At 44.3% G+C, this 27864-nt stretch overlaps 1 protein-coding gene across 1 annotated transcript in view; it reads left to right on the top strand.

Annotated features, from left to right (window-relative positions):
* Positions 1-24365, top strand: part of LOC139403861 (alpha/beta hydrolase domain-containing protein 17C) — a 28375-nt gene extending 4010 nt beyond the window's left edge. Inside the window, exons 2-3 of the mRNA XM_071147025.1 lie at positions 16399-16578; positions 23092-24365. Coding sequence (XP_071003126.1) covers positions 16399-16578; positions 23092-23311 — 400 coding nt within the window. The 3' untranslated portion in view covers positions 23312-24365. The remainder of the gene's footprint in view (positions 1-16398; positions 16579-23091) is intronic.
* The last annotated feature ends 3499 nt before the right edge of the window (positions 24366-27864 follow it).

Genomic DNA, 27864 nt, shown 5'->3' with positions numbered 1-27864 from the left:
AGAGCTGGTCATGGATGCACCTCAGCCATGCTCAAGGTCCTAAACGATATCATAACCACCATCGATAAGAGACAATACTTTGCAGCCGTATTCATCGACCTGGCCAAGGCTTTCGACTCTGTCAATCACCACATTCTTATCAACAGACTCAACAGCCTTGGTTTCTCAAATGACTGCCTCGCCTGGTTCACCAACTACTTCTCTGATAGAGTTCAGTGTGTCAAATCGGAGGGCCTGTTGTCCAGACCTCTGCCAGTCTCTATGGGGTGCCACAGGGTTCAATTCTCAAGCTGACTCTCTTCTCTGTATAGATCAATGATGTCGCTCTTGCTGTTGGTGATTCTCTGATCCACCTCTACGCAGACAACACCATTCTGTATACCTCTGGCCTTTCTTTGGACACTGTGTTAACAAGCCTCCAGACAAGCTTCGCACCTGACCACCCGTCCAGCATCACTACTCTGGACGGTTCTGACTTAGAATATGTGGACAACTACAAATACCTAGGTGTCTGACTAGACTGTAAACTCCTTCCAGACTCACATTAAGCATCTCCAATCCAAAATTAAATCTAGAATCGGCTTCCTATTTCGCAACAAAGCATCCTTCACTCATGCTGCCAAACATACCCTCGTAAAACTGACCATCCTACCGATCCTCGACTTTGGCGATATCATTTACAAAATAGCCTCCAACACTCTACTCAACAAACTGGATGCAGTCTATCACAGTGCCATCCGTTTTGTCACCAAAGCCCCATATACTACCCACCACTGCGACCTGTACGCTCTTGTTGGCTGGCCCTCGCTTCATACTCGTCGCCAAAACCACTGGCTCCAGGTCATCTACAAGTCTTTGCTAGGTATAGCGACGCCTTATCTCAGCTCACTTTTCACGATAGCAGCACCCACCCGTAGCATGCGCTCCAGCAGGTATATTTCACTGGTCACCCCCAAAGCCAGTTCCTCCTTTGGCCACCTTTACTTCCAGTTCTCTGCTGCCAATGACTGGAACAAACTGCAAAAATCACTAAAGCTGGAGACTCATATCTCCCTCACTAACTTTAAGCACCAGCTGTCAGAGCAGCGCACAGATCACTGCACCTGTACATAGCCCATCTGTAAATAGCCCATCCGACTACCTCGTCCCCATACTGTATTTATATATATTTTTAGCTCCTAGTAGAAAAGCCTTTCAATTCAAACTGTGATCCTTATTAGGTCGAGGAATAACCATTTTGCATTCTACTATTACAACTTTCAAGAGTAAGTTGAATCCTTGCCACACAAACACACACAGACATTTTGCCAACCACGGGTCTAGACTCTAGCTAACCACCATATACTAAAATATCCACACCAGCCACTAGCCAGCCAACCAAATATCATGGCTATATTATGAAGATATTATTTAACAGCATTGAAGATAAATCATAACCAGTAAAAATATTATAGGTCTAGCTAACTAGCAGATTTACATTCATCGTCATCAACATCAATGTTCAGCTGATAGCCTACCCTCTTTTCCCCATGTCAATCATGTCTTTGGGCCACACTGGGTGGCAGGTAGTGGTTAAGAACATTGGGTCAGTAACAGTAACAGAGAGGTCATTGGTTCTAATCACTGAGCAGACTTGGTGAAAAATCAGTCTGTGCCCTTAATCACCCCCCCCTAACTCCAATTGCTCCTGTAAGTCTGCTTAATGACTCAAATGTAACGAACTAGCTTGCAATTTGTGATGAGTGGGTGTGATGCCTTAATAAATAGGCCTATGCTAAAATATAACTAGCTACAGAAGCAGTTTGTACAGTATGTTATACATTTCTACATATGTATTCTGAAAGTACATGATTTTTATATGGTGCTTTTTATTTGTATCACCTGTCCCCTGAAAGGTCTGTGCACGGTCCTGCACACCACCAGTATTCAACAAAGGAATAGGGGCCTTGGACTAGCTCCTTTTTGTTATTTCCAACCGTTTTCAAGCTACCTTTTCTTATTGGGCTATTGTCGCTTGGCAGCAGTTGTCAAGCAAAGTGGTGTCAAACCAGTTTCCCTGGACTTGTTTGACACAATCAGCCTTTTCAGGAGAATTTCAGCTGTAATTGAGTGAGCAAATGAATGGCTCTATAAAGTGGGCTGTTGCTGCCCTGACGTGCTTCAAGAGAAGCCAGTGTGACACATTGAGAGCCTGCCTTCAGTGCCTGGTGATAAAGCCCCCTTCAGTCACAACGGCCTGGTGATGATGTCCCCTAGTGTAGGAATGCACGTGTGTTTGCAATTGTGTGAGCCTTTCATCATTCCTCTCTTAAACAGCAGTTTGAGTGATACATGTTTGCCTGCCTGTAGGCAGGACTGTGTCATTGTCAACTTCCCACCACTATTTCAACTAGTTTAATTTGCATTCTATTCCGCTGCCTTCCGATGGGTAATGGGTAAGGAGCTTCTCCATCATAAACCTCACATCCAACCTGTCTTGGGGGTCTGCCACCATATTTGTTATATTGTGTTTATGGTACTTATCAGTTCAGTGCAACCAACCGTGTGGCATCTTTACCAGTGTTGCAGCCAACTTCACGTCATTCAATGCTCTGTGAGCTTTCTTTGGCCTTATTTTGTAATACAGCTATGATTACAGAAGAACAAATGACTTCCACACTGTAATTCATTTTGTTTGCTCGCTGTCACACACTGATCAATAATCCTCACGCTGAACCTCTTCCCTCAAATGAACATGAATTAAAAATAGGCTCACAGAAGAATAACACATACTCCAGCCAGGCCATCTCATCTCCCATTCCAAACATGTCTCTAATTAAAACTGGATTTGACAGATTGTCTGAATGCCATTGAAGGGAGAGCCTTTAACAAGTCCTCCTTTTGTGCATTAAACATGAAAACATTTCATTATGCCCTGACCCTCCTGAGCTGCCTGCCCATGCATGAAAACACTGTTAATCATTCCTCTCTTTGGGGTGGCCGGCGTACCTGCGGAAAAGATGTATGTTTATTCAATATCTTTTTAATCACATTTGGTGGGAAACCATTAAGATTGTGCCTGGAAACAAACACGTGCGCACGCACACAACCCATTTGATTTCTTAGAAATGAAATAGGCCTACTTCGGGCTACTCTTTTGAATTGGACAAAGTTGACTAGTGTTCAGTTATTGAGATGGCTTCATCAATACTGCTCATCAACGGCTCACTTGATGTGGTGTCTCATTCCTGTTGAGTGGTTATAAAGCCTCCGCTGAGGAGAGCCCATATCTCCCAACCACCCTGCCTGTAACTCACTGACTTCACATCCCTCGGATGCCGTTGATTTAAAGGGATTGTTAACCAAAATATCAGTCTGTCTGCAGGTTTTAGACTTAAAGGGGGCTGTTGTGTCGATCCCACTATATGCATTCAGAGAAATCCGCAGGCCTCAGTCCCATTTGAATTGGAAAGATTGTCAGTGGCACCATATTATTCCATTTCATTAAATGGTGCCCATCTTTTCCACTGTTTGACTTGAGACTGTTTTTTAGGTATACGTGAAGGAATCTCATTCTTTTATACATGGGTGGGTGGTGAAGTAGGCCTATCCCTTGAAGCAGGGTGCACGTTTTGGTTTTTGCCCCTGCACTACACAGCTGATTCAAATAACCAACTCATCAAGCTTTGACTATTCGAATCAGCTGTGTCGTGTTAGGGGGAAAAACCATAAGGTGTAGTTCGGAAACCCTGGCTTGAAGTATGCCATGCAGTTAGTTGGCACTATTATATAGGCTAGGCCTAGGTTAGCCTACATAATGAGACCAATATACTAGGGCTGGACGGTATACCGCTATTGATGCACGGACCGGTTTGGGTATTTACTTTACTTTCTAGAACGGTATTTCAGTGTTTGGTTTGTTAAATGTGATACGCCACTTAGTTTTTCTAGTTTACTCCACTACTTGAGTCGTCTCGCTCCCTCTCACCAACCCCGCCCCCTGTCACTCAAGGAGTGCAGTTGTTGATCGACCATGAGATCATTTGCTGACTGTTCACTCTTCAGTCTGCATGATCAATGCACAGATGCAACAATATGTTGATGACAATGATGCTGCTTTCCACTTCGCTTCTTAATCTAAATCCACAAATGTACTTTATAATGACACCTAGTTTGTATATCTTACTGTCTGCAAACAGTTTGTCTTTGCTTAGCAAGTTGTGGCTACAATAAATCGTTAGCCGCTAATTTCTAGTTAGATGAAATGTACTGAGTCAGCGAAAACGTAGCTAGCTAATACAGCTTGATACCTGTACTGGTGTAGGCATAAATCAGAGGGGAATAGGCAAAGCATAAATATGTTAACTACATGAAGTAAGATAACATTTTAATGTAACCAAAGATTATAGGGTCCTACTCTCCTGGGAAACAATTTGGTTCCTACCTTGTCGCAATAACGCCTCCATTGAGAATCTATTAGTATTGTAATTCCTAATTCTATGAACGCCTCCATTGAGAATCTATTAGTATTGTAATTCCTAATTCTATGAACGCCTCCATTGAGAATCTATTAGTATTGTAATTCCTAATTCTATGAACGCCTCCATTGAGAATCTATTAGTATTGTAATTCCTAATTATATGAACGCCTCCATTGAGAATCTATTAGTATTGTAATTCCTATGAACGCCTCCATTGAGAATCTAGTATTGTAATTCCTAATTCTATGAACGCCTCCATTGAGAATCTATTAGTATTGTAATTCCTAATTCTATGAACGCCTCCATTGAGAATCTATTAGTATTGTAATTCCTAATTCTATGAACGCCTCCATTGAGAATCTATTAGTATTGTAATTCCTAATTCTATGAACGCCTCCATTGAGAATCTATTAGTATTGTAATTCCTAATTCTATGAACGCCTCCATTGAGAATCTATTAGTATTGTAATTCCTAATTCTATGAGCGCCTCCATTGAGAATCTATTAGTATTGTAATTCCTAATTCTATGAACGCCTCCATTGAGAATCTATTAGTATTGTAATTCCATGAACGCCTCCATTGAGAATCTATTAGTATTGTAATTCCTAATTCTATGAACGCCTCCATTGAGAATCTATTAGTATTGTAATTCCTAATTCTATGAACGCCTCCATGGCTTTTTCATTCCTTGTCACGTCAAACAACACTATTCATTCATAGTGGAGTTTGGAGTGTGACTGTTTGAGGTTGTGGACAGGTGTCTTTTATACTGATACGTTCAAACAGGTGCCATTAATACAGGTAACGAGTGGAGGACAGAGGAGCCTCTTAAAGAAGTTACAGGTCTGTGAGAGCCAGAAATCTTGCTTGTTTGTAGGTAACCAAATACTTATTTTCCACCATCATTTGCAAATAAATTCATTAAAAATCCTACAATGTGATTTTCTGGATTTCTTTTCTTCTAATTTTGTCTGTCATAGTTGAAGTGTACCTATGATGAAAATTACAGGCCTCATCTTTTTAGGTGGGAGAACTTGCACAATTGGTGGCTAACTAAATACTTTTTTGCCCCACTGTATGTGACACGTGTTGACAAAATAACCGGCAAGCCCCCCCCCAATGTATTTTCTGCACAACCTGCCCTGAATGACAGGTCGCCATTGTGTTGTGAGACGAGCCTGATGCTGCTCACCTTGCATCGCTCACCAGGATATTCTCTCCAAGCTACATTCATATTCATGTCATGTCAGTTGTTTGAATAGGCATGTGCAGGCCTCCGTCCTCGTGCATTATACTGTTTTCAACACCGCTAAGGGCAGTCACAACGTTAAGGGACAGATTCCTCGAATGTCATTGCTATCAGAGGACAATGAAAAGAAAGCAGAAAAACCCTCCTTTATTGGTTTCATTCTTTTATTACTACTTGTCTTTCTCTGCCATCCCTCACTGTTGCCGGGGTAACGCTGGCGGGAGTAGAGGCGTGCCCCGGCATAGATGAAGTGTGGTTTCCCCCATGCCCTGAGACAAGATTACTGCCCCATTTAGAGGAGATGGTTGAATGCTAGGGAAGGGCCAGGCACAATGTCCCCAAGCTTCCAGAAATGAGTTAGTCTGTTATAATACCCTACCTGTAGAATCAATTCAAATCCAACCTTATGTATGCCTTCTGAACATGAATACATAGGGTTTTGCCTGCTGAACATGCAGGTTACTCAGTGCATTAAAAGTACTGATAAGAAAGTACCAACTCATCAAGCTTTGATTATTTGATTCAGCTGTATAGTGGTAGGGCAAAACCCAAAATGTGCCCCCCCCCCCCCCCCCGGGGGGGGGGGGGCAGGACAGAGTTTGGGAAACCCTGAGCAAGTACACTAGTTCTGTGTTGGCCTGGGTCACTTGGCGCTCTGCCCAAAGGAGTGCACTATAGGAAATGAGGTGCCATTTCAGACTTGTAAACTAATATACGCCTTCTGATTTAGACTGGTCTACCTAGCTAGCACAAGATGGGCTACCTCAACCTCCCTGGCCTTGGTAATGCTCTGCAGGCAGGTGTGATATGTTTGTCCGGATTACCACAGGAGCTGCTTTATAAATGAGGTCACCCTCTGCATTAATCTGCCCTCGGGTACAGTAATATAAAGTCCTGTGGATGCCATACCCTGCCTAGTAACACACCGGCTGCATTTCATTCCAGATAGGTTTGTCTCCTTGCCTGCTCAACGTTTCCGAGATGGTCGTGCCATGTTATTGTTGCCATGCACATCTTCTCTACACCAGCTCTAGTCACAACCTCACCTGGCCATGCACATCTTCTCTACACCAGCTCTAGTCACAACCTCACCTGGCCATGCACATCTTCTCTACACCAGCTCTAGAGTCACATCTTCTCTACACCAGCTCTAGAGTCATGTATTCTCTACACCAGCTCTAGTCACAACTTCACCTGGCCATGCACATCTTCTCTACACCAGCTCTAGTCACAACTTCACCTGGCCATGCACATCTTCTCTACACCATCTCTAGTCACAACCTCACCTGGCCATGCACATCTTCTCTACAGCAGCTCTAGAGTCACATCTTCTCTACACCAGCTCTAGAGTCATGTCTTCTCTACACCAGCTCTAGTCATAACTTCACCTGGCCATGCACATCTTCTCTACACCAGCTCTAGTCACAACTTCACCTGGCCATGCACATCTTCTCTACAGCAGCTCTAGAGTCACATCTTCTCTACACCAGCTCTAGAGTCATGTCTTCTCTACACCAGCTCTAGTCATAACTTCACCTGGCCATGCACATCTTCTCTACACCAGCTCTAGTCACAACTTCACCTGGCCATGCACATCTTCTCTACACCAGCTCTAGAGTCACAACTGGTTTTGTGGAGGAACCCTCCTTCTTTCTTAACATGCACATAAATAAACAAGCTAGTGTATGCTAATGTCGCTCATTAGTTCTCACACAGCCCCATCATTTAGGCTTAGCCCCATGCTGCACGTCTGTTTACGTGCAGCTAATAACATTGCACTAAATTATTCATTGGTGGGAGGCTTAGCTTTATCAATCCCGCTGAATTAATTTGACCCTTTTCCCCACCCATAAAGCATGTGAACATTGAACCATATCCACGATGGGATTAAGTCATTACGGCAAAATAATTGAAAACTATTTAGAAAAGGGGTCTGGAATGTAAATTGTGCCCAGTTTCTAATCCTCCACAGCTGTCGACATGTTATGGGGATTTGGGACAAAATCAAACACTCACTGTCATGTTGGCAGTGTCTTCTCAGAATCCCTCAGGGGTGCATCATGGTCTCTTAGTGCTCCAGGGACTAAGGACTAGACAGAGCATAGCCCTACACCAGTTGTTCCATCCTCCAGAGGGGATGTGCTTTTTAATGCTCCTTTTCTACAAGCGTTAAGGCTTAACACCATGCCCCTTTTTGTTTTCAGGCAAATAGGGTCAACAGGCCAAATGGTTACAATGTGGGTGAAGCACCAGGATGCTCCCTCAGGATGCTCATCCTGTCTCTTCCCTGTTCCCTTCCTACTGTGGTGTGGTCTGGCTAGCCTCATAGCTATGGCTGGTGCTCTGTGGGAGAAGCAGATTCTAGTCTGGACAGTAGAGTACAGGCCAAGCTAAAGAGAGGCTGGGTTACAGTTGATGGTAATGCTGTAGGCTATTAGTATTAGTAGGCTGTAGGCTATTAGACCATGTGACCTGACATGGGAAAACTCCAGGGCCTAGCTTAAAGATATCCTTTGAAAAGACGAAACTCTGAAATCCTCTATACCATGCAGCACCCTTCTGCCCCACGGGGGTGGAGTATCAGTTTCAACGCAGCACCCTTGCACCCCACGAGGGGTGAAGTATCAGTTTCAACGCAGCACCCATGCACCCCACGGGGGGTGGAGTATCAGTTTCAACGCAGCACCCTTCCGCCCCACGGGGGGTGGAGTATCAGTTTCAACGCAGCACCCTTCGGCCCCACGGGGGTGGAGTATCAGTTTCAACGCAGCACCCTTCCGCCCCACGGGGGTGGAGTTGACCAGTTGCGTATGGTTTGAGCCTAGATGTTGATGGGCCTTTGTGCCTCATTTCTGTGCACTCTCCACAGCCTGTGACCAGTTGTCAGATCTTTCTAGGTGGTCTCTGCCAGGCTGTTTTCCAGTGAATCGTTTGAATCATGACCTGAGTAAAGACCTCACACTCCTGTGCCTCCCACTGATGGACATCTCTCCTCTTCGTCCACCTCAGTGCCTCAGGCATCCATGGACATATGACCTGACCAGTTGTGAACCTCCTCTGTCCTCCTAAGAGAATACTACTCATGCTGTTTAACAGTTGTTAATGAGCATCTTTAACCCAGCATGTGATAACCTGGTAATATTATTATTAGTCTTAAATAAGACATGGGGACAATGAATGACAATTGGTGCATAAGATGAGTAGCTAGATGGAAACACAGGGCAATAGGCTGAAACGTGGCTAAAACCCGGAAACAGGGAATAATTAGTGTAAAGAATCAAATAAAAACTCAATTACGACAACACAAAGAAAACAAAAACAGCCAATATACAGGAAAGGACAAAATGGTAGGAAATTAAAAAAGTAAAATCTCACATTCATTATTAATGCATTGAGAACGGCGAATGGGCTTGTAGAATGCCAAGGCTAGGTCTCGCTAAATGTCATCAGAAGTTCAAATTAAATTGTCTGTACCGACGAATACCCGAGGCCCTTGCCCCTTTGTCCTCTCCACGGAGCTTACATCCTTGGAAATGTTCTCTGAACACATTTGCACATACTGTAGGCTGCATCATGGTTTAAAGTGGCTTCCTCTCCTCGTCTTCTCCTTCATCTGACAATTTGAAGGTTGATGGTAGTATTGTTGATAGTGTCTACTTGGAATTCGCATGAGTACAAATGAAGGCAAGGAGACGAGAAAACGAGAGGAAACTACTTGAGATGCACGGCTGGAATTTGCTAAATTCTTAGGCAGGATGCTCTGAATAACAACCAATAAGATCCTCTCTTCAAACAAAACTGCTCAACTCCAACTTCTTCTAATAAACTATTCTTCCAATTAAACATATGATTTATTGTGATAGAAAACAACAAAGAAATTCACTAGTATGGGTGAGCTGGTATTTGCAGTCGTATTTCCACAACAAGTTTGGTTTTGTGATGTTTCAAGTCCAGTCTGAGGATTTAATTCACCTCAGAGCTGGGGTGTTTTCAGGGTAAACTGTAAAGACTGGCAACCGGAGGGAAGTTTCTGCCTGAAAACATCTGGAAATGTTTGTTTTGGCTCCCATGAGCCGTTTCGCAAAACTAAGACTACTGTATATAAGGCGCTTTATCTCGCTAACACCCTTCTCTCGCGGCACAAAACACTCTTTTAGTTCATGTCCAAGGCACTTAGGGCTTGCTTTCATTATTTCTGCTACCTGTTAACTCTCTTCTTCTGGTTCTAGTGAATGCTCGAGTTCAACTCGGTGCTGGCTTTTTGACTTCAAGGTTAAGAAGGTTGATTTCAAGTCTGTATATTTGGCATGCTATGATGATTAGTCTACTGTTCTAAGGATTCAGCAGCCCACAATGTAAGGACTTTTTGAGCGAGCACTTTGCAATTTCTTGACTTGACAAGGTTTCCCAGTACAACTGCTTTCATTCTTGCTCTGCTCTCTCTCAGCCTAACTCTTTCTCTCTCACCATTTATGGTAAACAGTATGATGTGTACGGGGGAATGCAAACCTAGCCTATATATTGGGCTACAGTTTGTTGGTTTGTTATGTAGTGGACTTTCTTGAGGTCGATTCAGTGCTGGCCTGGACGTCAAGGTTGCCCTGTCGTTCTAGCCCCATTTTTCCATTGAATCTCACCAATGGATATTTGTTTATGGAAACATGGCATCTGCACTGGGCTTGACTCCTCTTTTGAATATCTTTCTTCCTCTCTAGTAGTTCTCTCTGTAGCTTTCCTTCCATTCAGTGCCTCTGGTGTTTGGACAAGTGTTTTCACGGAACACTTTATTTTCCCTCACTCCACATGTCACTGCTTCTCCAAGCGCTGGGTTATGATCAATTCCCTGATTAGCATGGAATAAGAGAATGTTCTTGTTTTTGTCCAGTTTAAACGCAATTCCATTTCCTGTCCATTTTTTTTCTCTCAAGCGAACAGCCCTTTTTCCAGTGATACTTTGGCAGTGGATGTCTTTTTAAATTCCACATCTGAAATCACAACTTGGTGTCTCTCTGACTTTTTGACCTGTTTATCTCAATGCCTGACCTTTACTCAGGTCAAGGGTCATTATTCCTCATGTTGGAGACCCACATGGTTTGTTTTTTTTTTTTCTTCTTCTAACCCGTTTCTAATATACCTCATTCAACTAGGCTTGAATATTCACTACATTGGTGTTAGAATGGCGCCTGATATGGTATGTTAATACTGAGCTGGAACTAAAATCCTGTACACCTTGTTGCTTTCTCCAGAACTGGGAGAACTGAGCCTTTGGGACTACAATAACAGCTGTGTCTGCAAACAAAGATGTCCAGTCTGTGATGCCTTAGCAGGGGAAATTAAAAGGGAAGTGAACTTGTCTCATCCTTTTAACATCCCTGGTTAATAAATGCCTGCATCAAACTTAGTGTCAATCAGCAGTCGAAACGATAACAAAGCGTTTGCTAAAAAGCTGAGGGATAGGGAATTGGAACCACTCTCAAATTCATAGACGGCGCTATGGATGCAAGGACTGACCATCCATGATATTAAAATAATAGTTTTAACCATGTTTTTTGTTTTTACATTTACTTTGTTTACAAACATTGGAGTAAAGCTTATTTTGGGTTCTGATGGGGTAGGACAGTTGAACTGAGCTCCTGAGGCATTTCTACATTATATTCTTTAAGCATCAGTGGGTCCATATTATTAATTTATAAGTCACATTTTTTGTAGCTACTGCAGCTTGCCTGTAAGGCCAAAACCATCAGCTTTTCCTCCTGGATGGAACAGTTAGATTTGGCTCGGGATCTTGTTATTAAAGCTCTCTTGGCTGACCGGCTGAAAAGAGAGGGGCATGTTGTTCACTCACTCCTCTGTTTCTGTGTTTATTTCTTGGTTACACTATTTTCCTCACTCACCTTCTTGCTCTCTCTAGCTGCCTCTCTCAAACACACACACATGGTAATTTGAACGATCGTGGGGCCGTGACTCGTGTCCTGTAATATAGGTATCTTATTGATACCGGCTCAGTTTCCTACTGTAGGCAGTTGGCTGCCTAGTGATTGCAACATTGGAATTATCCGATGTGAATAGATGGCAACGATGTTTAGTTTCCAAGTGCTACTGAATAAGCTCATCTGAAATGCACCAATTACACATGATCCACATGACTCTACTATATCAATCCATTCCAAATCTTTATACTATACATGACACGGCCGGCATATGTTGGTCTGGTCTAGGGCAGCATCAGAACTGCTGGGACCAGGCCTGAATAACACAATTGGCCTCTAATTTTCTTGCATTTGCAGCGGACCTTTTCCTGCTCAAAGTGAGCCGCTGCTGTTGGAAGTCCAAACTGTCCAACTCCTTAGAGCAGCTTAATGTGCATCAGCCTCGTTACTGTGTCTTCGAGAAGGAGCGATCTGGAAGCCATCGGCCTCGTTACTGTGTCTTCGAGAAGGAGCGATCTGGAAGCCATCAGCCTCGTTACTGTGTCTTCGAGAAGGAGCGATCTGGAAGCCATCGGTCTCGTTACTGTGTCTTCGAGAAGGAGCGATCTGGAAGCCATCGGCCTCGTTACTGTGTCTTCGAGAAGGAGCGATCTGGAAGCCATCGGTCTCGTTACTGTGTCTTCGAGAAGGAGCGATCTGGAAGCCATCGGTCTCGTTACTGTGTCTTCGAGAAGGAGCGATCTGGAAGCCATCGGTCTCGTTACTGTGTCTTCGAGAAGGAGCAATCTGGAAGCCATCAGCCTCGTTACTGTCTCTTCGAGAAGGAGCGATCTGGAAGCCATCGCCCTCGTTACTGTGTCTTCGAGAAGGAGCGATCTGGAAGCCATCGGCCTCGTTACTGTGTCTTCAAGAGAGCGCGCTCTGGAAGCCATCTTTACTCTGTTTTGGAGAAAGAATCCCTTCTCGGTTTCAGTGAAACGGGCATAATCAACAGAATCTGGGCTAGAGGTCGACCGATTATGATTTTTCAACGCCGATACCGATTATTGGAGGACCAAAAAAGCTGATACCGATTAATCGGCCATTTAAAAAAAAAAAAAATTATTAAAAAAATATATTTATTTTTATTTTTTGTAATAATGACAATTACAACAATACTGAATGAATACTTATTTTAACTTCATATAATACATCAATAAAATCAATTTAGCCTCAAATAAATGATACATGTTCAATTTGGTTTAAATAATGCAAAAACAAAGTGTTGGAGAAGAAAGTAAAAGTGCAATATGTGCCATGTAAGAAAGCTAACGTTTAAGTTCCTTGCTCAGAACATGAGAACATGAAAGCTGGTGGTTCCTTTTAACATGAGTATTCAATATTCCCAGGTAAGAAGTTTTAGGTTGTAGTTATTGGACTATTTCCCTCTATAACATTTGTATTTCATTAGCCTTTGACTATTGGATGTTCTTATAGGCAGGCACTTTAGTATTGCCAGTGTAACAGTATAGCTTCCGTCCCTCTCCTCGCTCGAACCAGGAACACAACGACAACAGCCACCCTCGAAGCAGCGTTACCCATGTAGAGCAAGGGGAATAACCACTCCAAGAGCGAGTGACGTTTGAAACGCTATTATCAAGCACCCCGCTAACTAGCTAGCCATTTTACTTCGGTTACACCAGCCTCATCTCGGGAGTTGATAGGCTTGAAGTCATAAACAGCGCAATGCTTGGCGCACAACGAAGAGCTGCTGGCAAAACGCACTAAAGTGCTGTTTGAATGAATGCTTACGAGCCTGCTGCTGCCTACCACCGCTCAGTCAGATACTTGTATGCTCAGTAAGATTCTATGCAACGCAGGACACGCTAGATAAACTAGTAATATCATCAACCATGTGTAGTTAACTAGTGATTATGATTGATCGTTTTTTATAAGGTAAGTTTAATGCTAGCTAGCAACTTACCTTGGCTTTCTGCATTCGCGTAACAGGCAGTCTCCTTGTGGAGTGCAACGAGGGGCAGGTGGTTATAGAGTTGGACTAGTTAACTGTAAGGTTGCAAGATTGCGGGCTGACAAGGTGAAAATCTGTCGTTCTGCCCCTGAACGAGGCAGTTAACCCACCGTTCTAGGCCATCATTGAAAATAAGAATGTGTTCTTAACTGACTTGCCTGGTTAAATAAAGGTGTAAAAAAAAAAGTGTCCAAAAATATAGATCTCCGATTGTTATGAAAACTTGAAGTCGGCCCTAAATAATCGGCCATTCCAATGAATCTGTCGATCTCTAATCTGGGCAAATGTTGCCCAGTCTGGGTGTACTTAGCTGGTCCCTGATGGGAACCTCACATCTTTTGCGTGAGGGAAAATAGAAACACACATGAATTTCCCAGCAGCCTGAGGATTCATTAACCCATGCAGTTTATTTGCCTTTGAAGTTAGAGCATGTCGACTGGCATTTCTATCAATTAATAGGCATTGGGCCTGCAACTTTTTGGCTGACTTTATCGGCTTTTCATTAATTTTGTTGGGTCCAAAAGCCAGCATTTACTGGCTAACGGAAACCCTGGCGCACACCCTCAAACACATACACACCCAATCGCACACCTCCTTCAACCCTCCGCCTCCTTAGCTGGGCCTAAGTCTACAGCGTAATTTCATGGGTAAATTTACATGCACCTGCTCACCTTCCACATATTTAGCAATGCCTAACTGTACCGCGTGTTGCGTGTTACATCTTAGCTTGTGGTGAGTTGTGTAAGCCTTTGATTCACCCCCATGCATTCCACACTTTCTTGGAGTTCTCAGAGTTCATTCTAAAAGGCCAAACAAAGCAGAACGTGATGTTGAGGGCAGTCTCAGCGAACACGATGTACAGCACTCCCTTCCTCTCTGCCTTGCCTGCCTTTGCACGCACACACACACACACACACACGGGGTGCGCAGCTGTTTTGTCTCCTCGGCAACTTTCGCCATCAAAGGGGACTAGCCTTTCGAAACCTTTGAGGCCCAGCCTTTAGGTCACGTATCAAATATGTTTCCATTTTGTCGGCAGACTTCACCGCATACCTGACACACAGCACCCCGAAGATCGGGTTCCCTGAGGTTTGCTCTCGCCATGGGAAAGCCTGCCAAGAGTGGAGGAGTGGGAGAATGAAATGTAGGGCTGTCCTCTCGCTACCTCTGTCCTCCACCCATCCATCCCTTATTTTTATCTCAATGCTCTAGCTTGAGTTTTTATAGAGCAGAACTGATGCCTGAAGTGTGTGTGTCAGTGTGCCAGGCAGACAGCTGCCCCGGCAGACAGCTGCCCCGGCCGCAGCACTGGCAGCCAGGCTTTAACGTGACATGATCCTCCCCTATTCGGCCTGCTGCCTCCCACTACGAGCCTGGAGACTAAGCTATATAGCAACGTAGCTTAGCTACATACAGTGTATATATAAGTATAGCTCTGTACACAAGTCTGGATTTAACTACACAGCTCTCCTTTCACTGTGTAAACTCATCTCAACTCTAACTGATGTGCTGATAAGAGTAGATGTTTAATGTCAGTCGGATTTGATAAGGGTTAAGTATATCAGTGTTTGGTAAATAAGAATTACAGTCTCTAGAAGCTTATTTCATGACATCCTCTGTAGCTCAATTGGCAGAGCCTGGTGCTTGTTACTGCAAGATAGAGGATGCAATTCCTGGAACCATCCATACATAAAATGTATGCCAGCATGACTAAGTCGCGTCGGGCTAAAAGCCTCTGCTAAATGGCATGTATTATTATATTGCATTGTTTACGTATTACATTGTAAACTTTCTGTTATGGCGTGTTGTACAGTGATGTCATGTTGGGTTAGATAGGAGATATTGTCTCCTTCTTGTACAGTGATGTTAGGAGGAGGTATCGTCTCCTTGTTGTACAGTGACGTTAGATTGGAGGAGGTATCGTCTCCTTGTTGTACAGTGATTGTTAGATAGGAGGAGGTATCGTCTCCTTGTTGTGCAGTGATTGTTAGATAGGAGGAGGTATCGTCTCCTTGTTGTGCAGTGATGTTAGATAGGAGGAGGTATCGTCTCCTTGTTGTACAGTGATGTTAGATGGGGGAGGTATCGTCTCCTTGATGTACAGTGATGTTAGATGGGGGAGGTATCGTCTCCTTGTTGTACAGTGATGTAGTCTGGGTCAGATATCTCAGAGGAGGATGATGATGGTGGTAGTCTGGGTCAGATATCTCCTAGGAGGATGACGACGGTGGTAGTCTGGGTCAGATATCTCCTAGGAGGATGACGACGGTGGTAGTCTGGGTCAGATATCTCCTAGGAGGATGACGACGGTGGTAGTCTGGGTCAGATATCTCCTAGGAGGATGACGACGGTGGTAGTCTGGGTCAGATATCTCCTAGGAGGATGACGACGGTGGTAGTCTGGGTCAGATATCTCCTAGGAGGATGACGACGGTGGTAGTCTGGGTCAGATATCTCCTAGGAGGATGACGACGGTGGTAGTCTGGGTCAGATATCTCCTAGGAGGATGACGACGGTGGTAGTCTGGGTTAGATATCTCCTAGGAGGATGACGATGGTGGTAATCTGGGTCAGATATCTCCTAGGAGGATGACGATGGTAGTAATCTGGGTCTGATCTATTAACCTTATTTTGTTTCTTTCCTTTTTTTCACCCACTTTCCTTCATCTCCTTGTCCACAACTATCGGTCTGTCTATCCCCCCCATCTTCTCTCTCTTTCTCTCTGTGTCCTAACCTCCTTCCTATCCAGGTATGGAGTGACCCCAGAGAACATCATCCTGTACGGTCAGAGCATCGGCACGGTACCCACGGTGGATTTGGCGGCGCGCTACGAGTGTGCTGCCGTCATCCTGCACTCACCTCTTATGTCCGGCCTGCGAGTGGCCTTCCCTGACACGCGCAAGACCTACTGCTTCGACGCCTTCCCCAGGTGGGTTATTATGGGGTGAGATGGTGAGATAGTGGGGTCGGCGGAAGTAGATGGAGTCTAGGGACAGAGGGATGTTGGATGTGTTAGCTTTCCTGGCCTGTTGTCTTTGACTGAATGACAGTTGATATACAGCCATCTGGCAAAGCCCTGATTTGGATTTTGGGTAGGTAGTGTTATCTCTCTCCTGCAGGGTGCTGAGGGAATGTTAACCTGTTGCGACGAGCAAACCCGGATCCGGGATCCTATTTATAGCCTCAAGCTCATTACCATAACGCAACGTTAACTATTCATGAAAATCGCAAATTAAATGAAATAAATATATTGGCTCACAAGCTTAGCCTTTTGTTAACAACACTGTCATCTCAGATTTTCAAAATATGCTTTTGAACCATAGCTAAACAAGCATTTGTGTAAGGGTATTGATAGCTAGCATAGCATTAAGCCTGGCATTCAGCAGGCAACATTTTCACAAACAAGAAAAGCATTCAAATAAAATCATTTACCTTTGAAGAACTTCAGATGTTTTCAATGAGGAGACTCTCAGTTAGATAGCAAATGTTAAGTTTTTCCAAAAATATTATTTGTGTAGGACAAATCGCTCCGTTTTGTTCTTCACGTTTGGCTGAGAAAAAAACCAGAAAATTCAGTCATAACAACAGCAAACTTTTTTCCAAATTAACTCCATAATATCGACAGAAACATGGCAAACGTTGTTTAGAATCAATCCTAAAGGTGTTTTTCACAAATCTATTTGATGATAAGTCACTCCTGGCAGTTTGGTTTCTCCTCTGTTCAAAGTGGAAAAAATGCGCGCACCTGGAGATTGCACAATAGTTTCGACGGAGGACACCCAGTGGACACCTGGTAAATGTAGTCTCTTATGGTCAATTTTCCAATGATATGCCTACAAATACGTCACAATGCTGCAAACACCTTGGGGAAACGACAAAGTGTAGGCTCTCTCCTTGCGCATTCACAGCCATATAAGGAGACATTGGTACACAGCGCCTCAAAAATCTGGCTCACTTCCTGTATGAAATTGAATCTTGGTTTCGCCTGTAGCATTAGTTCTATGGCACTCACAGACAATATCTTTGCAGTTTTGGAAACGTCAGTGTTTTCTTTCCAAAGCTGTCAATTATATGCATAGTCGAGCATCTTTTCGTGACAAAATATCTTGTTTAAAACGGGAACGTTTTTCATCCAAAATTGAAATACTGCCCCCAGAGTTTCATGAGGTTAAGGTGCAGCGGTAGGTACGTAGGTAGGTAGTAACTTGCCATGCTAGCTAGCTATGAAAGGTTGGCGGCTGGGCTCACAGACCTAGTGAAAAATAGGGCTCCCAGGTCTCGGTCTCTGGCTGGCCTCTATCAGATGCCTGTATTATCCATAGGGTTTGTATTGTGTCCCCCAGTCATATTCCATGAGCAGCTACTTCCTGTGCTGCTTTATTGTAAAGGGTCGGAAAACTAGAAAATAAGTCTTGGTTATCAGATGGAGAACAAGCTATTAGGATGAGAAATACTGTACATTTGGTGCAGGTGGGAGGAGCAGATAGCATCAAACTGTTATCAACCCTCAGCCCTGACACCTGTGGAACAATGGCATCAAACTGTTATCAGCCATGAGATCTGTGGGACAGCGGGCAGAAAAGGAGGGGGGGGGCGAGCAGAAGTTGAATCTGCAAGTGGCTCTCCTAAGCTGGGACTGCTGTAGAGGACTGCTATAGAGGCCTACAGGTAACTGCCAAAATAATGGAAACACTTGAGTAAATGAGGGTTCTGTGTTCTCTGTTATGGTGTGGAGTGCATTATCCTGGCATGGTTTAGGACCTCTCATCATCCCCTTACAGGGTCTCTGTTATGGTGTGGAGTGCATTATCCTGGCATGGTTTAGGACCTCTCATCATCACCTTACAGGGTTTCTGTTATGGTGTGGAGTGCATTATCCTGGCATGGTTTAGGACCTCTCATCCCCTTATAGGGTCTCTGTTATGGTGTGGAGTGCATTATCCTGGCATGGTTTAGGACCTCTCATCATCCCCTTACAGGGTCTCTGTTATGGTGTGGAGTGCATTATCCTGGCATGGTTTAGGACCTCTCATCCCCTTATAGGGTCTCTCTTATGATATGCAGTGCATTATCCTGGCATGGTTTAGGACCTCTCATCCCCTTAGAGGGTCTCTGTTAGAGTGCCTTGCAAAAGTATTCATCCCCCTTGGCATTTTTCCTATTTTGTTGCATTACAACCTGTATGAAAGCTTCGTGGAATCTGTGTGGGTAGCTGGACAAGTAGGATGACTGACAGTGAAGTTGAACAGGTGATCGATCACGTGTCAGGTGACAGAGGAATGGATGAGACTGAGGCAGGAATTCCTTTAACCATAAAGTGGTATATTTACTGAGTAGTCTGTGCTGCATCACAAAGGAAACAGAATAACAGGTATCCAATCAAACTCATAATCACAAAGATCAAGTCATAACAATCATTCATTATTAACATAATTAGGGAATTCAACAATCCAGTTCATTAAGAAGTCAATAGGAATCATCCTTGAGTCATTTATGCTCGTAACTATCATAATCATGAGAAGAAGAATACAGTGATCAATCTATAATCCCCATTAGTTTGATATCAGAATCGATCAGTTCAGCAAACAATGACGTTTCATATTTCACCCTTTCAAGTGTCTTCGTGTGTACATGTAATTTCATTACATATTAAGCATATATCGATGGCATAATTGGCCTGTGATGATCCGTAGGGCCGTGATCATTGACCATTCACATTACACAATAGGTTTGAAGCGTGCGCTCCAAGCCGCACTCCGCGTTAATAACTATAAACAATAACTGAATGGCCCACTCTCCTGATCGCAACAGATAGTTCAGATGAAAGGTAACAGAGTCGGTGGACTTAACGTGGATTCATGGACGCACAGAACTTCTGGATTAGACGGAGTTAAGGAAGAGAAAGCAGCGAGATGGGCGATGGCGATTTCCTCCTTTTATGGAGTTGAGATCTGTGGGATATTTCCACCTGACCTAATTAAAGCACTCCTGGCCCAGCTGAGCAAGTGGCCTTGAATTAAAAGATTCTTCCACCAACTCTATGGGCCTTTTCTACACTGTAATTGAAATTGATTTCTATTTGGATTTCATGTAATGGACATACACAAAATCATCCAAATTGGTGTAGTGAAATTAAAAAATAAGATTTCAAAAAAATGATGAAAAGTGGTGCGTGCATATGTATTCACCTCCTTTTCTCTGAAGCCCCCTGGTGCAACCAATTACCTTCATAAGTGGCATAATTAATTAAATAGATTGCACACAGGGGGACTTTAAGTGTCACATGATCTCAGTGTGTTCTGAAAGGCCCCTGAGTCTGCAACACCACTAAGCAATGGGCACCACCAAGCAAGTGGCACCATGAAGACCAAGGAGCTCTCCAAACAGGTCAGGAACAAAGTTCAGGGTTGGGTTATAAAAAAATATCCGAGACTTTGAACATCCCACGAAGCACCATTAATTCCATTATTAAAAAATTGAAATAATATGGCACCATAACAAACCTGCCCAGAGAGGGACACCCACCAAACCTCACGGACCAGGCAAGGAGGGCATTAATCAGAGAGGCAACAAAAAGACCAAAGATAACCCTGAAGGAGCTGCAAAGCTCCACAGCAGAGACTGGAGTATCTGTCCATAGGACCACTTTAAGCCGTATACTCCACAGAGCTGGACTTTACGGAAGAGTGGCCAAAAAAAATAAGCAAACAATTTTGGTGTTCGCCAAAAGGCGTGTGGGAGACTCCCCAAACATATGGAAGGTGGTACTCTGGTCAGATGAGACTAAAATTGAGCTTTTTGGCCATCAAGGAAAAAGCTATGTCTGACGCAAACCCAACACCTCTCCTCACCCCGAGAACACCCTCCTCACCCCGAGAATACCATCCCCACAGTGAAGCATGGTGGTGGCAGCATCATGCTGTGGGGATTTCTTTCATCGGCAGGGACTGGGAAATTGGTCAGAATTGAAGGAATGATGGATGGCGCTAAATACAGGGAAATCCTTGAAGGAAACCCATTTCAGAGGTTCACCTTCCAGCAGGACAATTACCCTAAGCAAACTACTAAAGCAACACTCGAGTGGTTTAAATGGAAGCATTTAAATGTCTTGGAAAGGCCTAGTCAAAGCCCAGACCTCAATCCAATTGAGAATCTGTGGTATGACTTAAAGATTGCGGAACCCATCCAACTTGAAGGAGCTGGAGCAGTTTTGCCTTGAAGAATGGCCGAAAATCCCAGTGGCTAGATGTGCCAAGCTTATAGAGACATACCACAAGAGACTTGCTGCTGTAATTACTGCAAAAGGTGGCTCTACAAAGTATTGACTTTGGAGTGGTGAATAGTTATGCGTGCTCAAGTTTTCATTTTTTTGTGTCTCTTATTTCTTGTTTCACAATATAAAATATTTAGCATCTTCAAAATGGTAGGCATGTTGTGTAAATCAAATGATACAAACTCCTGAAAATCTATTTTAATTCCAGGTTGTAAAGCAACAAAATAGGAAAAATGCCAAAGGGGGGTGAAAACGTTCACAAGCCACTGTATGGTGTGGGCTGCAATATCCTGGCATGGTTTAGGTCCTCTACCCCCTTAAAGGGACAGGTAAATGGCAATATATGCATGCCTGTGTGTGCTTTTGTTGTTAGTCTCTGAACCCTTTGAGATTATAGTCTTATTCCACCTGGAATGTGAGGATCCTGCTTTAAAGCTACAATGCAGACATCACATCATTTCTGGGTAACAATTAAGTAAGTACCTTGCTGTGATTTGTTTTCAATTCAAATTGTCAATAATAGCATAGCAAAGAACAATTTCTGAAGCAAGAATTCTGCTTCAGTCAGTGTGTTTAAGGGAGGGGAAAAGTACCTATAATTGGGGAAAGAGGTTTGGAAGTCTCCTATTGGTATTTAAACAAATTTACCGCCTGGTGATGTCACCAGTCAGGTCAGAACTCCAGCTCTTACACTACAAGGGCATTACCTGCAATGTTACGATCATTCCAACCTCATTTTCTGTGTGTGTGTGTGTGTGTGTGTGTGTATACATGCATACATTAATACCAAAAAGTATGTGGACAGCGGCTCGTCAAACATTTTAAAATTATGGGTATTAATATGGAGTTGGTCTCCCCTTTTCTGCTCTAACACCACTCTTCTAGGAAGGCTGTTCACTAGATAATGGAACATTGCTGCAGGGACTTGCTTCCATTCAGACACGAGCATTAGTGAGGTCAGGCGCTGATGTTGGGCGATTAGGCCTGGCTCGCAGTCATGCTGAAACAGGAAAGGGCCTTCCCAAACTTTTGCCACAAAGCTGGAAGCACAGAATCTTCTAGAATGTCATTGTATGCTGTAGTGTTAAGATTTCCCGTCACTGGAACTAAGGGGCCTAGCCCGAACCATGAAAAACAGCCCCAGATCAATATTTATCCTCCACCAAACATTAGTTTGCACTATGTATTCGGGCTTGTAACATTCTCCTGGCATCCGCCAAACCCGGATTTGTCCATCAGACTGCCAGATGGTGAAGTGTGATTCACTGGCAGCTTCAATAAATAGTACCCGCAAACACCAGTCTCAACGTCAACGTTGAAGAAACAACTCTGGGATGCTGGCTTTCTAGGCAGAGTTGCAAAGAAAAAGCCATATCTCAGACTGGCCAATAAAAAGAAAAGATTAAGATGGGCAAACAAACACTGGACAGAGTGTTGGCTTTTTCTTTGCAACTCTGCTTAGAAGGCCAGCATCCTGGAGTCGCCTCTTTACTGTTGACGTTGAGACTGGTGTTTTGCAGGTACTATTTAATGAAGCTGCCAGTTGAGGACTTGAGGCGTCTGTTTCTCAAACTAGACACTAATGTACTTGTCCTCTTGCTCAGTTGTGCACCTGGGCCTCCTACTCCTCTTTCTATTCTGGTTAGAGCCAGTTTGCACTATTTTGTGAAGGGGGTAGTACACAGCGTTGTACAAGATGTTCAGTTTCTTGGAAATTTCTTGCATGGAATAGCCTTCATTTCTCAGAACACGAATAGACTGACGAGTTTCATAAGAAAGTGCTTTGTCTACACTGTATTTCTGATCAATTTGACATATCTCTATCATATGTGTATATATCATATGTAGTGCAAATAAGGTGCGCACACCCCCTCTGTATGATATGTAGTTAATGGTTTGGCAGCGTGCTGTGTGGAGTCGGTCTCTCCACCCCTGCTGTTACTGCACCGCTACAAGACAGATGGATACAACTACTAATGCCCCCAAGGAGGTCCATTTGTCTTAATGTGTTTGTCTTCCCCACTCTCTCCCTTTTCCCTCTCTCCCTTTTCTCCCTGTTCTCTCCCTATTCTCTCTCTGTTTTCTCTCCCTGTTCTGTCTTTCTCTCTGCTGCGTGGGCTCTGGCTTTGTTTAAGCATTGATAAACTGTAACCCCTTCTCTCTCCCCAGCATTGACAAGGTGTCCAAGGTGGCGTCGCCGGTGCTGGTGATCCACGGCACGGAGGATGAGGTGATCGACTTCTCGCACGGCCTGGCAATGTACGAGCGCTGCCCGCGTGCCGTGGAGCCCCTGTGGGTGGAGGGCGCCGGGCACAACGACATCGAGCTCTACGCCCAGTACTTGGAGCGGCTCAAGCAGTTCATCTCCATCGAGCTGCCCACATCCTGATCTCCCTTGGCCTCCTCCAGTAAAACCTAGAGGGGGGCTGCGTATCAAGTCTAAAATGGCTTCCTTTTTTCTTTCCTTGATCTGTGCAGAGAGAAGTGGATTGGTGGAAATTTGATACCTGAAATCCACCATGTTGGTTTGTATTGTTTATCGGTGCAGATGTTGGAGAGGAGGGGAGGAAGTGTTGAGATGCTTCCGCCAGGGCTTAACCAGGTCAGGCTGAGCTGAGCCAGGCCAAGGCATCCCCGGCGCTCATATGTGGACAGGTCCCAGGTCTCTTTGCCAAGGAGCTAGGGCCCGCTCAGTATTTGCACTTGCTCTTCAATCTGGATCTCGATTTGATTCTCCTTCTCGCTCTCCCTCTCTGCCGGTGGGGATGTGATAAATTCCCTCTGCGATCTTGTTCTCCCTATTTCATCTGTTTCGCTCTCTTTTATGCTCATGATTGATTGACTTTGTATTATTTTCTACCTGATGAAGAACAATCTGTTTTGCACCTCAGATACATGATTGATGTTCTTGCTTGATTGTGTTAAATATTGTTTAGTTTTTTTTCCATTCAGGGTGAATTGAAACGAATGCACTTTTATTGTGCAGATATTTTCAGGTAATCATACTGTATGTTCTGATGTATGTTCTTTGTTATCTTATTGACATTCCATGTGTTTCACTACACAGAATCTCATTCCCATCTTGTTTTCAAGGCCAGTGTGTGACCGTGTGAGAGATGCGTGTGGTTGGAAAACGTCATTACCCAGCTCACCTTTGGGTGTCTCACCTCCTGTAACAATGCTCTTGTTAACTGGAGGTCATGTGGTAAGTAGGGCCAGGTGTTTTTCCTCAACTGGGGTTTTCCAGTGAGGGACACCACCTGACCCTAATGATGACACGTGAGGGACACCATGTATCAAATAAAAACATACCTACAATGTACTGTAATGAAACAAATCAGCCCCTAGCCAGTACTGTCTCTACACACACCTGATCAGCCCCTAGCCAGTACTGTCTCTACATACACCTAAACAGCCCCTAGCCAGTACTGTCTCTACACACACCTGATCAGCCCCTAGCCAGTACTGTCTCTAGACACATCTGATCAGCCCCTAGCCAGTACTGTCTCTACACACACCTGATCAGCCCCTAGCCAGTACTGTCTCTACATACACCTAAACAGCCCCTAGCCAGTACTGTCTCTACACACACCTGATCAGCCCCTAGCCAGTACTGTTTCTACACACACCTGATCAGCCCCTAGCCAGTACTGTCTCTAGACACACCTGATCAGCCCCTAGCCAGTACTGTCTCTAGACACATCTGATCAGCCCCTAGCCAGTACTGTCTCTACACACACCTGATCAGCCCCTAGCCAGTACTGTCTCTACATACACCTAAACAGCCCCTAGCCAGTACTGTCTCTACACACACCTGATCAGCCCCTAGCCAGTACTGTCTCTACACACACCTGATCAGCCCCTAGCCAGTACTGTCTCTACATACACCTAAACAGCCCCTAGCCAGTACTGTCTCTACACACACCTGATCAGCCCCTAGCCAGTACTGTCTCTAGACACACACCTGATCAGTCCCTAGCCAGTACTGTCTCTACACACACCTGATCAGCCCCTAGCGAGTACTGTCTCTACACACACCTGATCAGCCCCTAGCCAGTACTGTCTCTACACACACCTGATCAGCCCCTAGCCAGTACTGTTTCTACACACACCTGATCAGCCCCTAGCCAGTACTGTCTCTACATACACCTAAACAGCCCCTAGCCAGTACTGTCTCTACACACACCTGATCAGCCCCTAGCCAGTACTGTTTCTACACACACCTGATCAGTCCCTAGCCAGTACTGTCTCTACACACACCTGATCAGCCCCTAGCCAGTACTGTCTCTACATACACCTAAACAGCCCCTAGCCAGTACTGTCTCTACACACACCTGATCAGCCCCTAGCCAGTACTGTTTCTACACACACCTGATCAGTCCCTAGCCAGTACTGTCTCTACACACACCTGATCAGCCCCTAGCCAGTACTGTCTCTACACACACCTGATCAGCCCCTAGCCAGTACTGTTTCTACACACACCTGATCAGCCCCTAGCCAGTACTGTCTCTAGACACACCTGATCAGCCCCTAGCCAGTACTGTCTCTACACACACCTGATCAGCCCCTAGCCAGTACTGTCTCTACACACACCTGATCAGCCCCTAGCCAGTACTGTCTCTAGACACACCTGATCAACCCCTAGCCAGTACTGTCTCTACACACACCTGATCAGCCCCTAGCCAGTACTGTCTCTACACACACCTGATCAGCCCCTAGCCAGTACTGTCTCTAGACACACCTGATCAGCCCCTAGCCAGTACTGTCTCTAGACACACCTGATCCGCCCCTAGCCAGTACTGTCTCTACACACACCTGATCCGCCCCTAGCCAGTACTGTCTCTAGACACATCTGATCAGCCCCTAGCCAGTACTGTCTCTACACACACCTGATCAGCCCCTAGCCAGTACTGTCTCTACACACACCTGATCAGCCCCTAGCCAGTACTGTCTCTACACACACCTGATCAGCCCCTAGCCAGTACTGTCTCTACACACACCTGATCAGCCCCTAGCCAGTACTGTCTCTAGACACACACCTGATCAGCCCCTAGCCAGTACTGTCTCTAGACACACCTGATCCGCCCCTAGCCAGTACTGTCTCTACACACACCTGATCCGCCCCTAGCCAGTACTGTCTCTAGACACATCTGATCAGCCCCTAGCCAGTACTGTCTCTACACACACCTGATCAGCCCCTAGCCAGTACTGTCTCTACACACACCTGATCAGCCCCTAGCCAGTACTGTCTCTACACACACCTGATCAGCCCCTAGCCAGTACTGTCTCTACACACACCTGATCAGCCCCTAGCCAGTACTGTCTCTAGACACTCGTGTAGATCTGAAAGGAGCCGATTTGAAGCAGTATTCATGTCTTGCTGTTCGGAGGATGTTTTACCATATTGCTAAGACCTATCCATTCATTTCAGATCTAGAGGTATGTCTTGGGCGTAGGAGTTGATTTGGGCTTCAGCACCAGTGTAGATGTTTTTGTTCAGAAGTTTTCCACGAAGCCATTTTGTTTGTTCAGAATTAAGATTGTGTTTAACGTAAATGCTCTGGGTTGCTGTTTGTCAGTATGTACCTGTTCCTTTCATTTCAACACTTCAAATAAAGCCTTAAGTCTGTGGACATTTCACCCTAACATTCCTGTCGACTTGAGTTGGGGAGTCTCATGGTCTGCAGGGGGACTGACTGCTGCTATGGGTTCGGTTGGAGGAATCTTCTCAATCACTGTGAAAAGATGTTTTGGGGTAATACTGATCAAAAAGGTACTTCACCTAATGCAATCTCAATGAGTCTTCACATGTAGATGAGAGATTTTTGAGCCATCTCACCACCATTTGCAGACCCCTTCCCTGCTCCCCATCTCGTTTCACTCCAAAGAACTCTGCAAGTGTCACCAAGACTACGTTTTGGAAGAAACACTGCATGCAAACAACTTTTCATAAAGGACATTTTGAGTGTAGAGAGAAGAAGCCAGAGGAATGACTGGGTTGGAAGTCTTCTGCTAATGTTCTCAGCTGTAAAATAATAATAAACACAGAAACACTACACTGCTCAAGGAGTGTCCTTTTGGAAGGAGGAGGTATAAGTGAAGGATATGTGCGTAGCAACTTGTGATTAACGTTTTGACTGACAGTGTATTGCTGTGAGGTGATGGCTGTATTTTGCGGTCGTGGTTTGGTTTTCGTGTGACGAATAAAAGATTCTAGTGTTTTCTCGTCATAACTTACTAAGGGGCCTATGTTTTGACACAACGAGCCCTTTAACTTAACATCTAGTTTTTACTGCTCGTCTTTTTAAAGAACGAAAAACTGCTTTAGTCCCATTTATTGTTTTGATACTGACATTTTTACAATGTTCTTTTCCAGTAAATGTTGATAGATTTACACTCTAATGCTGGTTTGTCAGAACCATATGTAATGTATCTATATATCCTCTATACATAATATAAAACATTGATTTAAGGGCTATTCTAGCCTACTTGAGTTTAACACTGGAGTCACAGTATGCAAATCTAATGCATAAAAAAACTAGTGGGTACAGAGGTTTCTTAGTGATAAACTGACAAAGAAGAAGCCTTAACTGTACCGTGCTACAGATTGTCATTCATGTTGGCTGTGTTGCTTTCAGGCAACACAGTGGATGTTTTAATGCTTAATGGAATAAAGAATGCATGGAATTACATATACTTGTCTGTTCTATTGTTTTTAAACGTATTATCTCAGTCTTCTACTGTGCTGATGTTCCTGTCAATGTTCTAGCATCCATGAAGGAGCATTTATTTGTACCTTTATTTTACACTTGAGTAAATGAGGGGTATTTTTAAAGAAGTTGCTTCTACACAGGTGTGGTTCCTGAGTTAATTAAGCAATTAACATCCCATCATGCTTAGGGTCATGTATAATAATGCCCAGTTGATTATTATTTTGTCTAC

Source organism: Oncorhynchus clarkii, unplaced genomic scaffold, assembly GCF_045791955.1.
Source record: "Oncorhynchus clarkii lewisi isolate Uvic-CL-2024 unplaced genomic scaffold, UVic_Ocla_1.0 unplaced_contig_3779_pilon_pilon, whole genome shotgun sequence".
Lineage (NCBI taxonomy): Eukaryota > Metazoa > Chordata > Actinopteri > Salmoniformes > Salmonidae > Oncorhynchus > Oncorhynchus clarkii.
Note: the sequence above shows the minus strand (reverse complement) of the source record. Positions and strands in the feature narration are given on the sequence as shown.